Source organism: Lagopus muta, chromosome 1 (assembly GCF_023343835.1).
Source record: "Lagopus muta isolate bLagMut1 chromosome 1, bLagMut1 primary, whole genome shotgun sequence".
Lineage (NCBI taxonomy): Eukaryota > Metazoa > Chordata > Aves > Galliformes > Phasianidae > Lagopus > Lagopus muta.
In genome coordinates this window covers 7,735,532-7,750,752 of record NC_064433.1, presented here as the reverse complement: position 1 = coordinate 7,750,752, position 15,221 = coordinate 7,735,532, and the positions used below count along the sequence as shown (strand labels likewise).

General features: G+C 39.7%; 1 protein-coding gene across 2 annotated transcripts in view; it reads right to left on the bottom strand.

The window, feature by feature from the left end:
* ELAPOR2 (endosome-lysosome associated apoptosis and autophagy regulator family member 2) overlaps positions 1-15,221 on the bottom strand; it is a 92,026-nt gene that overhangs the window by 6,315 nt on the left and 70,490 nt on the right. For both annotated transcript variants that reach the window (XM_048929027.1, XM_048929036.1), the window contains 10 exons: positions 14,044-14,134; positions 12,272-12,374; positions 11,053-11,190; positions 9,996-10,259; positions 8,943-9,116; positions 7,744-7,933; positions 4,118-4,214; positions 2,822-2,923; positions 1,012-1,138; positions 151-329 (listed from right to left, as the gene is read on the bottom strand). In XM_048929027.1, the coding sequence (XP_048784984.1) occupies positions 151-329; positions 1,012-1,138; positions 2,822-2,923; positions 4,118-4,214; positions 7,744-7,933; positions 8,943-9,116; positions 9,996-10,259; positions 11,053-11,190; positions 12,272-12,374; positions 14,044-14,134 (1,465 nt within the window). The remainder of the gene's footprint in view (positions 1-150; positions 330-1,011; positions 1,139-2,821; positions 2,924-4,117; positions 4,215-7,743; positions 7,934-8,942; positions 9,117-9,995; positions 10,260-11,052; positions 11,191-12,271; positions 12,375-14,043; positions 14,135-15,221) is intronic.

Below are 15,221 nucleotides of genomic sequence, written 5' to 3'. Positions count from 1 at the left end.
TTGCCAGCAGAAAACTCAGCCTGGTCGATCAACAGACTGATTGAGCATGGTATTTTTCATCAACATTGTCATAAGGTCAGATCCATGACAAGTCTTTTTGTTTAATACATCAAGTTTACTTTTATATGCAACACAACCTGCAGCACTTACTTCTGGTTCTTCTTCCAAAAATAGCAGGTCAAAGCTATCAGCAGCACAGCAGTGAAAGCACCAACACCAGCTCCAACCTTTAGCCAAAAATCCACCGTTTCACAAGGGCTGGTCCTTTTCTCTGGCAAGGGAACCCCCCTAATGCAATGCTTTGGCTCATTCCATACATATAAGGTTTCCTTTCAAATAGAAATCATAGAACACCAGAAAATGAGCTGTTCGTAGGAAAACAGAGAACTATTTAAAGTTGAAATAAATAAGCTGTTTTTTAGTAAATGGGTTAGACATCTTTTCAATAAAAGAAAACCAAAGCAAGTGCTTGGTTTTCAGTCATATTGTCAACTCAGTCGTCGCCTTGATTGTAGTTGTAGATTCAAACATGGCAAAAGGGTTTCCTCTTCTTTACTTGATATGCTTTGGTTTGGACAGGGATTGTAAATTGGCTGTGCCTGCTTTGGAAATGTTTGTCAACAGGGCAGCTCTGAACAAGTAAAAGGATTTCCTAATATTTTATTAGAAGAGGCAGTAATAAAAACACTGCAAACAAGAAAAGATGAATTTCTAAACTGAAATCCGTCTAGTCTGCCACGATGATTATGGCTACATAAGGACTGATGTCCTTTAGGCATTCCATTCTACAAACAGCTTGCTTGCATGTAGGAATGTATCTAGAGTTTAGGTCTTACCCATACAGACACAGGCTTGAGGAGAGCTGCTATGGGCACAAATATTCCTGAGCCTCAACACAGCCGGAGATCCCCAACTCTACATGCACTTAACATGTCCACTTGCACAAAGAATTTCAATAGCTTTCAAGTTTTACCCAAATGCACACACGACTCGGAGCTGGGGGTGCTGTACCTGAAATCCTTTTTTGCAGGCTCCCTCAATCTCATGGTAGTCTTGCTCTGTGCACAGAGGGCAAGCTTCTGCACTTTCCCACACAAAGTAGAAAGTGCATCCATCGCAGGTGCCAGCAGGGCATGAGCTAGGGGGAGAGCAAAGCATCATTATTATTTATTAAACACTCTGGAGTTTGCATCTTCACTCTATATTCTGTTGGTAATGGTAAGTACAACCAACACAAGTAGATAAATATCCATCAAGTCAGTACATGGATAAATCTGGGGGAAGAATTTTTCCCAGTTTACAAAATGCTCTCTCAAATAAAAATAGATGTTGTGCTGTCACAGGTCTAAAAAAACAGTTCAGTTCCTAGCAGTGTGTGCTACCTACGCACCTACAATGAAGAGAAGAAGTCCTGGGGCAGCAGAACTACTCTAACATTTCACCAACATGAACTAGACTGGTGCACGCCTCTCACTTTCTCCTGCACTGGGTGACTGTTTCCTATGAATGCTACAAGTTGGTTCCTGCTTTTGTTAAAATGATGCCTGGGTGATGTCGTCCATATGGAATGGACTTGTCCTGTCATGGTTAATTACTAGGAAGATGTTCACCAGTTAATGAAGAGATAACAGTTTTTCTTTGCCTAAGAGAGACTAATGAGTTTATTATGCATTCAACTGGAAGAACAAAGTTGTATTGGCAATGCTAGGGCACTCGTGCAGTTTATCCTCCTGACAACTGCAGCAGTAATAACAGCAGTAGTGACACATAGGCCATGCAAGAAGTTGGGTTGTTTAACTGATATATACCCATGCAGAAAAATTGATGTAAATGTGTTCCTTGTACCATCCGGGAATCTGTTATTTTGATCTAAAGGACTAAAAATCTGTTATTCTGATCTAAATAACTAAAAGCCAATTCTGCCTTACCTTAATTTGAATAACTGATAACTATCGTCACTGGATAATGTAATACTTTTTGCCAAACATGATCATTGACAGATCTTTCTCCTCTTTTATATCTTTCACCTTGTACTGCAACTTCATGTGATACTAAATGCTGTGTCTGTGAGATCAAAGAGGTACATGCAATACTACTTGACAGTTATCAGCTACCTCACTAGTTATTTGAAAATAGCTGTCTGACTGCTGAGTTAATCAAAGTGGGGCAAAGAAGGGACATGTCAACAGGAAATGAAAGAAGGTACGTCATGTCAGCGTCAGTTGTGTGATGTTTCACATAGATGTGTCTATGCCCACGCTGTTAAAAGCAGAATTGTTTACTCTTCTCACTACTGGTGAGTTATCACAGCTCACAGTGTTAAACACAAAATGCTAGAAAGCAAGGATTCACACCTGAAGGAGATTCACACAGCATTTGATAGATGGTAACATGTTGCCCAGCATAATTTGCAGATTGTCAAGGCCTTAAGAAACTGGATAAACATCTCCAAACATCAGTCACTCTGCTGTCACATGTGAAGCAGCTGCCTCTTTGGCTTTGTTCAGGTGGGCATGAATAACCCATCCCAAAGAGGATCCCACACATCTCAAAAGGTTAGCTTTTAGGAAGGAGGATGAGTGAGGGTATGTATGATCAATACAATAGTAATGTCCAGACAGACATTACTGTAAATATAGTGTATAATAAAAATATCATATAGTGTATCATATTATATATGACGGGCTTTGACAGATCTGGAGGAGAAATGAGTGAGACTTCCCAGAAGGTTAAATGAGGGAGAACAGCACTTTTCATTACTTTTAAGTATAAACTTGCTAATGAATTTTCAGGCACTACTGGGACACAAACATTTAAATACCTGGGCACCGAAAGCTCTCCCTGATCTGGCTTGTTGGGGTTGCATCTCACTGTCACAACAGTTGCACGACCATCTTCACAAGAGGTTGTTGCTGTTGAAGATCTAATAAGAAACAGAAAGAAAAATGTGCAGTCAGTAATGTTTCCACTACAGTAAATACATGCTGCTGTTTCATAGGTCTACATCATTCATCAACCTGCAATAATAATGTAATACTGTTTGCTATGGCACTTTTGCCATTGTCAGCTGGAAGAACAAGAAGGAGGAATAGAAGCTTCGTAGGCTTCATCACATCATTCAAATCTCAAAGTACTCTGAGATGACACTTGGGGAACTGCTCTGTTTGTCTAGCTAGCTTGATTTCTGCTGAGCAAAGAAATAAACCTGCCCACCAAATAAGAAAGATTGAAAAAACAGAATTACAGGCACTGTTGTGCTTGCTGTATTACTCTGACAGAGTTCACAATAGCTTTTTCCTTGTCCAGGAACTCTATATTACACTGTTCTGAAACAGCAGAAGGTAAGGAGGATGTTATTCCAAAAAAACTAACGCTGTTAGTCAAGTTTATAATATTCTCAAAGTAGGGTCACTACTGTAGGGTTTGGTCTGCAATATCTGTCAAGAAAATGTATTTGAGTATTCATGAATTGTTGAAACCTAAAGTGGTATAGCAAATTAAGATCTATCACTGAAGTCAACATTGAGAGCCAATTGGTACAGCAAATGTAGGTATGTGCCTTAGGATAACCTGCATAGCCCCACAGCTCCAAAAAGCAAACACAGAAACTCAGTTCACATGTTGTCTACCAGCACACAGACATCTTAATAGAGGTGATTTTTGAGCTAACTATTACCCAAATTCTTGTTATGGAGGAGAGTGAGTAATAAGAAAAGTATGCTAGCAACTGAGCAACTTGGAACAATTTTTTTTATCATTAATACATTCATTTTTGTAACATCAAAAAATACAAATGATTGTGAAAGAAAATATACAATGAGAAGTGAACACACCAAAGTCACATACAAGAAATTATGGGAAAGTAACATGACAGAGGAAGTGGCACTTGGATTAATCAAAGTTCTGGTATCACCATCTATCCATCAAGTATAATTTAGACTTAAGCAAACAGTGTAGGCTGATTTCATAAAATATTCTTCAACACATCAACCCATATCTGCCAATTGTTGACTACAGCAATAAAGATTAAAGGTGCATTAAAGATCTTCCCTTAGAGCTTTAGTTTCCTTTAAACAAAAGAAAGCTGAGGTACCGGTTAGCAGGACTCTTTACCTACTTGTAAAAGAAATGCACATCAGGTACTTTGCTTGGAGAGGGAGGGAACATGTCTGTCTTGACACTGATGTTTTCCAGCGTTGTTTCAACAGTAGCTCCTAAAATTTAGGAAAATAAAAATGAAAGGAATAAGATAGGGATTCGTGTGCGCAAGGTATGGTTCTCACTTAATATAGCATTTAATGACATTGTTGTATATAATTCATTTTCCTTTATTCTAATTGAGATTGCAGATTTGTATGTTCCTCATGCTGTCTGATTTTGTCATACCGAAAATATTAATAAAAACAGTGTACATTAATTATACTCTTTTTGTCTGAATTTACATCTATCAGGAGATATCACAGAATAATAAAATAACTCAGTTTGGCAAAGGACTTCTGGAAATCATCTGATATTATTAACTGCTAAAACCATACATCTTGCATGTGATGCTTTTGTGTATAACTGTAACACAACATAATCAAAACATCTAGAGCAATCTGTACTATTGCAGGAAGAAAACTTCAATGAAAAGATTCAGAAGGATTATGGATTCGTAGGAAAGTCTTGATGGCACATTTTGGAACAAACAGGTGGGTGCATGGAATAACAAAGGTTACACAGGTCTGCATGGACTTTGGAGAAGACCTAAGAAAGAGTAAAACTCAAGTAATGCAAATTCCGAGATCCTTTTTATCCCATGAACCAGAGAAGATGGAAAACACTGATCCTGCACCACAACATTTCAGAAGTGGGAGCTGTACAAATGGGGCAGGTGGCATCCTTCTAGTGCGGTGAAAAACTGCTAGAACTGTAAAAAGCAAAGTGGTAGCAACCAGCAACTGATGGGAAGACTGAAGACAACAGTTTTCCCCTTGTTCTTCCAACAGTTCAGACACTCTGGCTGCATTCTTTAGTCTGTCCAAGCCTGTGATCATGTAAGTACATGCACCAATGTGCTCAGTAACACTGCCTAGTCATGCAGGTGAGGGATCGCTACAGAGCATCACATCAGCACAAAGAAAAAGCAAAGAACCTTGTTGCAGCAGCCATGGGGAACACATGCAGAGAGACATCACTGTTGTGGAGGAGTCTGAGAACACAGGCTGGAGTCCCTTTAATAATATTTCCTCTAATCAAAGATACCGTGTCTAACACAGGGCATCTTAAATTTGGATCTCAACCAAACATTCGTTACTCAATAGACAGGAAGATGTAGCTCCTAGGGACTTTAATATATTCAAGAGGCAATGAGAGAATATTCCTATCCCATACGCTGTACTGCAAAGCTGGCATCCCAAAGTGCCATTTCTAAAAATAATAACACTGGAAGCAAAATCAAGTGTGAGGAAAAAAGATGGCATTTCTCAGAAGATATTAACTAGATAGCTAAAAAGCCACAACGGCTCTCTCTTGAATGACAACTGTTTTGATTAAGAGTTCACTTTGGAATAAAGTAGCAGGAAAGGAGCCTTTAAAAAAAAAAAATGGCAAAATTTTCACAGAGAGGGAATAGAGAATCAGATAGCAATCTATTTAAATCAAAAGTTTCAGTTACAAAAAAAAGTGATAATGGATGCTAATGACTTCAGGGAAAAGCTCATGTTTGGCAGCACCAGAAAAATTGTAAGTCTGAGAACTGTTAAAAAATACTAGAAATAAAATATGCCTTATGGATGTCAAAGGCAAACTTAAAGCATTTTAAAATGTAAAAGTTTTAAAAGTACAGAAAATGCAGAAGATCTTGATACGTTTACTCTGTACAAAGAGAAAATCATGATTACCTGCATCCTTCCCAAGATAATGCTTGTACACCTTATTTTTTCACTAGGGAGAGAGGATTTTGGCAACTACCTGGGATTCACACATAAATTAGTAAACCTGTATCTAAGAGTAAATCAGGCCAACAGGATTTCCCACTTAGAAATATCTGTCTTTAATAGAACATTTAACGATAGTGAAATGTCTGAAGACTGATGGAGAGGGAATACAGTGTAGAAATTCAGAATGGACAAAGCTGAACCACAGATGAAAATGTGGCTAACACGATGTGGCAGATCAAAAGGAATGGGAAGTGGAAGACGACTTCAGTTAATGCACAGATACATTTAAAAAAGCAGACAACATAAATTAGTGCAGAACAGCTTCTGTTCAATAAATCTTATTTTATTCCTTGGGTGCTGATGAATTTGGTTGCTAAAAAATTTATGTACATTTATCAAGTATTGCACTAATTAATATGAGATTTTAATTAAAGAGTTGGCAGTGTACTATCAATTAAGTGTATACTCTGAATTAAAATTTATTTAGCTAATCAATTACAAAATTATCTGTCCATGGCAAATTGTCATCAAAAGGGGTATGGCCCCAGGTTTCTCTAGGCATTGACCCAAAATGTCCCAAAATGCAAGGTTTTCATCAGTGATCTGCAAGTAACAACGTAATCACTACTGGTAAAGTGCAGATGAGACAAAGATCAAGAGGAATAGAAATAAAAAACAGGGTGACTTCATTCACTTGGTAAGCTGGTCCCACTGAAACATAACATATGTTAGTGCAGCACTGCACTGCAGGAGATGAAGGCCAGTCCTAAAAAAGAGAGATTGTCTCTTGAAAATTGTAACTCTGAAAAAGAACTTGGTCTGGACAACAGAACCAAGAGGGTATCATGAAATCCCATGAATTCGGAAGGGCTCAAAGATTCAATTGTTGCACATAAATACAAACATGAAAGTGATTCTCATTGTCTTTATAGTGAATGACATGCTGTAGTAGTATCCCAGTCTGATGCCCAAACTTTAAGAAAAGATAATAACAAGAGGCCACAGAAAGAGCCTCAAAGGGTATTTGGATACTTGAGAGAAATACCTGTTAGCAAGAGACTTTGAAGAATTTGGTCTGCTTAGTTTATCAGAAGAGCAGATGGGCAAGGTGTGATTGTGTGAGGAGGTGTGATGATCCCGGTGTACAAAAAAATTCCCCAGACAGGAGAAAGTAGTAAGTGCTGAAAATTGAAGCCAGGCAAATTCGAACAGGAAAAAAAAGCTGCTTTAATACAAAATATGGAGATGGTGTTTGTCCAGTGAAATGTATAATAATAACAACTACTAAAAAGCTTTCATTTCCATTAGTCTTAGAAGTTCAGGTTTGGAATGCTCTTGCAAACATGTGCTTCTGTCAAAAACAGGTTTCTGGGCTTACTGCCAGGGAGCAAGTACAAACATTCTGTGCCTGTAATGGACAGGTGAGCAGACTAGATGACTTCATTGTCTGCTCTGGCCTTAGACTCTGTGAACTTGTGAACCAGAGCAATGAAAGACATAATGGTGTACACTGCCTCATGCTGCCCTCACCTAATTATGCCCCAGTAACACCTGAAATTGCCTGAGTGGGGACTTGGCATGGGCAGGAATACTTGGACTAATGGGACTGCTACAGTGACTGGTCTTGCTCTACACAAGATGGGCAGGAAACATGACAGCAAAAGAAATCCTTTTAATTACATTCTCCAGATTTTTATGCTGAAATTTTATGCACCACGGGACCCACAAGACCAAACACAGGAAAGAAATACTAATACAGACAAGAGCTGACCAGCACTAGGATAATTCATTTGCAGCAATATGCGAAACACAAACCACATACCTAAGAACCTGTCAGCAAGGCTATTGGACTGAAGAGCCAGGGCTGTTCGGAAGCCCTTGCTGTCTGATGGGATGATGGTGGACTGACAGACAAAAGCTCCCACAAAGTTGGAAAAATCTTCTGATTCTGCAACCATGTCCTTCAGGGTAACATCTGTGATATTGTCAGTGCAAATAGCCATCTTTTTACCCTGCAGACAATCAGGAAAAATGGGGAAGCTGTTGGTTGTTGATAGGATGTGGAAAAGCTTGGGAGGCATTGCATACTGTATGAGCTTCATTCGTCTTAGAAATAACTCGATGTTTCCATCACGAGAGAAACAAATTGCAGCAATAAACTGTGTCATCCTGAAGGCTGCGATTAAAGCCTCGTTTAGACTCAGAAACAAGATGTCACCTCCAGTATGTGTCTTATCAGAAACTTGTGCTACGAAGCACTTTTCTCTGTTTATCTTGACAGCACAGTGCTTACTTGCAAAGCATAATAAAATGGCTTGTACAAAAAAAACATATTGCCTGTAAATAATGCACTGTAGAATACCTCTTTATTTGGAATTTAAACCAGATAAAATATTCTCAAAGCACGACTACATTAAATCCATAAGCAGATACACAGCCTTCAAGACTGCATTAATGTCACATACTGAGACCAATGTAAGAATCTCAGAACAGCAGCAGTGAAAGCCTAATCAAGGAATTTGGCAGGTTTGCCCCTCCAAAATGCCTGACACAGACACCTGGTCCTCTGGGTCTGACAGTACTGTAGTACCAGGAAAAAATGCTTGAGAAATGAAGACCTACAGGGCAGTATCTTTATGGATCTGTCATCAGCTGTAATCCAGATAGGTATGTACACATTTAAGCCCAAAATTATGCAAAATTCTTTAAAGAAATATGATTACTGGTTTATCTCACCTCATGCAAACCTTTTGGTATATGGAGATTTCCTAACTTTACAGGGATAAACACTGATGTAAACTGTATGCACTGGCATTCAAGGGATAATCATCTGGTACTGCTCCAAAATGTCAACTGCTGTATATGACAATATGCTCTGCAACACTCCAAATCTGACTGGGGGCAAGGTACAGAGGAAAGCATCTGCACAGTGATGATGCACACTGCCTCAGTGCGATCCCACCAAGAATTAACATGGACTGCACACTGGTTAACTCAACCCTCAACACCCACTGAGCTCACCTCATTTCCACACAGGCTGATGTTAAAGAAGTGGAAGAACTTGGTCCCACGGGAAGTGAAGCTCGGACCACTCATCAAGGAGCCCACCTGGCTGAGGTTGCTAAAATCGTAACTCAGGGTCTGGTTATCCTTGATGTATGACACCAAGCAGTCACTGAAGCAGGCAGAGTGGTCCTTCAGAGATGAAGAGGAATTCATAAATGAGAAATTATGGAGGACCAGGAGCAAACCATATAGCTGGCAACTGTGCATTAAAGCAAGGAGGAGCAGACAGGACTACTTTCCTTGCTAAGGACAAAAGGGAATTTGTCCTGTTTCTGTGATTCATTTTTCCCCTGAGAAAATTCCCATCCTTGCTTCAGTTCCTTGCAACCAAATCTCAGTAGGGCTTTGATGTTCCTAAACCTTGCCTTTCTGCTATCCAAGAAAATGTAGAGTTGCTTTGTTTTGTAGTGGGCATATTTATGATCTCAATGTCCAAGCTTAAAACCCTGTAGATACACCAGAATTACAGTCTTTCTTACACTTGCTTCTTGCCAACCCAAGAAGCAGAACTTAAGAAACAGTAACAAAATATGAACCCAACCGAAAACAGGAAGAATATGAACAGAATGGATCTGTTCAGATACCCGTGCAATTCCTTGCTGAACAATACTCACATGGTAAACATTTATCTAGGCTTACAGGCAAATTCTAAAGGGAAGGTAACATCATCCAGCTGGTGAAGTCCCTGAGTTTAAAATAGCAAGAGTTTGGGACAGTTTGAGGTTCAAGTAACTTAAATGTTTACTTTATTCATACACTATCCCAATGTAGCTTCTTGAAATGGATCATTTTTTGAGCCAATGTGGTCGATGTTATCATTTTATCATACATGTAGAAACAAAAATTAGACTAAGGATGTAACTGGAAGAATGAGTTCATTGGTTACAATAATACTCCCATGCTAACAAGGCACATACCTGCAGTAAAAGCAGCCAAGCTGGCCCTCTGAATGCTTATGTTCCAACCTACCCTGTCTGCCCTTCACTGAGATAATCACAGCTTCCATACCTTGGTGCTCTTGCTGCCAGGCCCGCATGGGATGCAGGCCTCTCTGCCGTAGACCTGGTGGATGGACAGGAAGGTGTTGGCTGGACACTCCTTGCACTGGCTGGTCTCCTTCTCGATGTAGTGTCCCACTGGGCAAGGCACACAGGATGAGCCAGACTGCTCAGAGCCCAGCGCGCAGGCCCGGCAAGAGGAGGCGACTCCATCCACTGCGTTAGTCACTGTGATGGAGTAGATCTTTGCCACATCATTGATGAACTGCCTGCTCTAGAACGAGACCCAGAGAAACCACCCTGGTGCCACCACACCATTGCACACGGACATTGACTTATGCATGCACTTCCAGCATGGGTGGTTTACCCACAACTCCTTCCTGAGTTACCCTGTGTCTTAGTTTCAGCTGGGATGCAGTTTTTTCTTCAGAGTGTCTGGTGTTCTGCTATGTTTTGGCTCTAGCAGAAAAATAATGTTGCTAACACACTGATGTTTATAGTTGCTGCTAAGTAGTTGCTGTACAGAGCCAAGGCCATTCTCAGCAAAAGGCCCAAGGAGCTGGGAGGGAACAAAATTAAGACAGCTGACTGCAACTGGATATTCCATACCATATGCCACCATGAAGAAGGCATTCTGAAGTGGATAGGAGTTCACCTCTCTCTCTTCCACTGCTCAGGGGGCTGGCCGGGCATCAATCAGGGGGCAGTGAGCAACTACCTGTGCATCACTCATTATATACATTCACACACACACACACACAGACACACACACACACACAATAATCGTAACTATTATCCTATTTCTTTTCTCTATCTGGATCAATAGTTATATCTCAGTCCAGGAGTTCTACTTCTTTTTATTCCTGATTCTCTCTCCATCTCACTGGGAAGGGCAGGAGGGGAGTGAGCAAATGACTGTGTGGTGCTGAGCCACCTGTCCACTTAAACCACAACAACCTATATGGTAACAGCCACTCACCCTTACAAGAAGCCTGTGAGATTTAACAGAACGTAAGAGCACAGACAGTGAGTGTCCAAAGGAAGCTGTGCTGTAAAACAATACTTACATCTTGGCCTTCATTTATTCTCTGAAAGGCCCAAGTAAAGGTGAAGGAAGCGTTTTTGGAGATTACATGAGTGTAGGATTGCTTCTCTTTACTTCTTTCCCATGACTCCACCACATTAGTATTTTTTCGATTAATATCCTATAAAAGTCATAATAATTTATTTTTAAAAAAAACAAAAGTGGAGTCATACTATACTAAATATTAGCATTTTATAATATAGTCATTAATATATATAACGGATTATACAAATGCATTTAACATTTAATAAAAGGAAGCAAACATATTTATCCTGCTTTCCATCACTGGCAATATTCCAGTTGAGAAAAGGCATCTATTCTAAAAGATGCTCTTATTCACACAGCAGTTAAGTTTAAAGCCCTATGGCCAATTACGAACAAGGAAGATTCAGCACAATGGCTGAGGTTTCAAATTCTGTTTATGTATAAAACACGTGGGTCCCAGAGCACAGAGAGAAAAAAATTAAAATTCAAAGAAATATTGTAGTTTCTACCATCTCAGTATATCCAGCTTGTTGATGTCTCTAGTGAAACAGTATCAAAATTTACACAAGAAAAACCTGTTCAGCCTATCTTTGTGTTTCTTATGCTCCATCAGTAGCCTATGATCCAGTCCAAGATAAAACAGATTCTTATAAATTACCACTAAATACAAAAAAAAGCACCAGGTTCATGCTGCAATTGAAGGAACAAGGGAGTGGTCACAGAATTGGGTACCTTCCTCAGCTGATGGACAAGAAAAGTAAAAAACCATGACACTTGGTTTCCATTGACAAATGTCTGCTGCCCTGCAGATTCCCCAAGTCACTGACTGGACCAAGACTAAATTTCCTGATTTCCCTTTTCTTATCATCCCTTCCCACACACAACGCTTTGGAACTGATAGAGGAACACATGACCATCCAAGAGCTACTGAGACATTTATCAGTTGGTCTAAGAAGGGAAATCTGGCTTTTTGGTGACAAATAGTCTCTTCTAAAACAAACAATCAACAACAGCTCACAATTCTAGTAGCGGAGGGATTTTGCTGGGCTATTAATTAAATCCTTTCTTCAAGGGCACCCCAGACATAAAACTAATATCATGCTTAATCTTAGTCATAATAAACCAAGTGCAACTAATCACACCTATGCAGAGGTATTAAAGTGACATGTGAAATACCAGGCTCAGTTATCAGTCATGGAGAGGGGGGTCTCACTTACCGCCATGAAATACAGCACGCAATCTGCTGAACAGATGGTCTCAAAAACAAAAGTGATCCGTCCTAGTTCTGACCCAGATGCTCCTGTCACTGACGTCGGAGGTCTATTTGAGAGGAAGAATAAAACATTTACAAGGTGCTCTCCAGATACACGGCAGTCAATCCTTACAATTGCTTTCTATACAGCAGGGGAACTACCAAAATACTATCACATAAAACCTGCCCTTACAGAACTATGGAGGATAGGCCTGCACTGCAGCTCTGCTCGGCATTATTGAGCACAGCAGGACTTCTTTAAAGTGTGTGATTTCTTTATGGTACAGTTCCCTCACTATCATCAATACCCAAATTTGAATGTATTGGTAGAGAATGTTATTACTTAAATGTGTTACACAGGAGTAGCTTTAAGTGATTTTTTGCACTGATTCAACTGCATCTACTGGTGGAAGATGCGATCAGGAGTTTCATTAAACAACCAGGGTGCTCTCGTGCTATCTATTAAACACTTTAAAATACCCTTGACACTCCTAGCACTCAGCAGCAGGGACCACTTTGGAGAATTTCACATGATTACACTGGAACAATACTCAGAAACACCTGCAATGGAAATGACTACAGCTCACTAATTACTTCAGTAGAGCAATTCTGGGACACACTGAGCTTTTCCATGAGTATGTTTCTTGCTTCTTTTTTATCTATTTTGTTGTGTGGACATATTGTAAAATAAAAATTAGGGTTTGCTCATCTGTTATAAAAAGTAGCAACTTCCTTCAGCTGAGATACAGCATACCTTGCCTATCTAAGTCAGAGAATCATAGAATCATCTATTCTATTTGTTGATCATCAAAATCATCAAGCACAACTACCAACCTGACCTACCAAGTCCCATCACTAAACCATATCCCCTTGTGCTGTGTCCACTTAAATACTCCCACATGTAACTTAAATACATCCAGGGATGGGGACTCCACCACTTCACTGGACAGCTCATTCCAATGCTTGACATTCCCCTCTAAGTAGAATTTCTTCTTAATGTCTAATCAAAACCTCCCTTGGTGCATCTTAAAACCATTTCCTTGCATCCTATCAATTGTCACCTGAGAAAAGAGATTAACAATCTCCTTGCTACAACATTGTTACAGGTAGCTGTAGAGAGTGATGGGGTCTCCTCTCAGCCTCCTCTTCTCCACATTAAACAATCCCAGTTCCCTCTGCTCTCAATTCCATCTGCTCCTCATAACTCTTGTTTTACAGTCCCTCCATCAGCTTTACTGATCTTCTCTGAACACGCTTCAGCAATTCAATATGCTTCTTCTAGTGAGGGGACCAAAGCTGAACACAATATTCAAGGTGCAATATGTAATGTTATAGTAATACAATAATAATAAAAAGTAAACAATGATAATAATCACTTATGATAATAATAATAGTAGGCACCTGGCCTGAGCTAGGAGCCTAAGGTCAGTCATTTGAAAAAGAAGAGATACGAGCACATCCAGCAGTTAATTCATCCTATCTGTGAGTCCAGGAGAGGTGGGATGCCCTGTCCTCCTGAGGTTCCTGCATCTCTCCATTGACTCCAGGAGAAGCATAAACATTGCAGCCTAGCTAGAATAGCAAAGTCATGTGGGATCAGCATCCATTCCATGGCATGTTTAGCTTGTTTATTCACAATGGAAAACTGAAAACTTTATTCATTCCTAGGTTAATGTGACACAGGTGTAAGACACAGAGATAAGTGAAAAATAAATGGAATAAAATCCTGTTTCTTACTTAAATCCCGGGATGTGCAAGTTCAAAATAAGATAGTCATTGTCAGAGCCTCCAGCTCCACTCTGGATGTGATCACCAGCCACTTCCCAACCTTCACAGGACAAAAAAAAAAAAGGTATTTAAGAAATGGGTCACATAACAACAACAACAAAAATCTGCATTACCATACGCTTTTAATCAGTTCAGTGCTTTCATACCAGATGTCTTGTGAAAACTGTAGGATGGTATAATGATGCTTTTGAAGGAAAAATTGTAATAATTATATTAGCTGCTGACTTCATAGGCAAATGTCAATTTGGAATCAGCAAAGTAATCAAAATTCCTTGACCTGTGCTGATCATTCCATCAGATGAGATGAATCCATCTGACCTCTTCCAGCCTTAAAATTGATGAATAAATCTATGCATTAAACATAAAGCACATACTTCAGTACATCTCTGCTTAACACCTATAATTCAAAGCTTGAATTGCATCAGACTGACAAGGCAGATCAAACTGAGTGAAATTTCTCAGTGAAGACTGAGAAATGCTGAGAGAAGCCCAGAACAGAACCATTTTCACAAGTGAGCTGTGACTGCTCTCTGCTGTAATCTTAGCAGATGTGCAAAGAGAAAGCTCTGAGAACAAAATGAACAATGACCATACACTTGAATTACGTTTTCCAAAACAGTTATGTGTGTGTTTTAAAGTCACAGTTATCACAAAACATGAAAGGACATAAATTAGAGAGAAGTCAAATAGTATTTTATCAATGGGGATATTCAGATGCTTCAAAGTATCACAGAATCATAAAATCATTTAGGTTGGAAGGAAGCCTTACAGGTCACCCAGTCCAACTCCCCTACAATGAACTGGGACATCTACAGTTAGATCAGGTTGTTCAGAGCCCTGTCCAGCCTGACACTGAATGTCTCCAGGGATGGTGCAACCACCACTTCTCTGGACAACCTGTTCCAGTGCATCACCAAGCTTACTATAAAAAACCTTTTTCTTATATCCAGTCTAAATCTCTCCTGTTACAGTTTGAAACCATTTCCACTTCTCTTATCACAACAGACCCTGCTAAAGAGCCTGACCTGTTTTTTCTTACAGACTCCCTTTAGAAACTGAAAGTCTGCTACCAAGTGCATATGGTAGTATAAGTCTTTTGCTGAGGAACATGATGTAAACTGCATCTT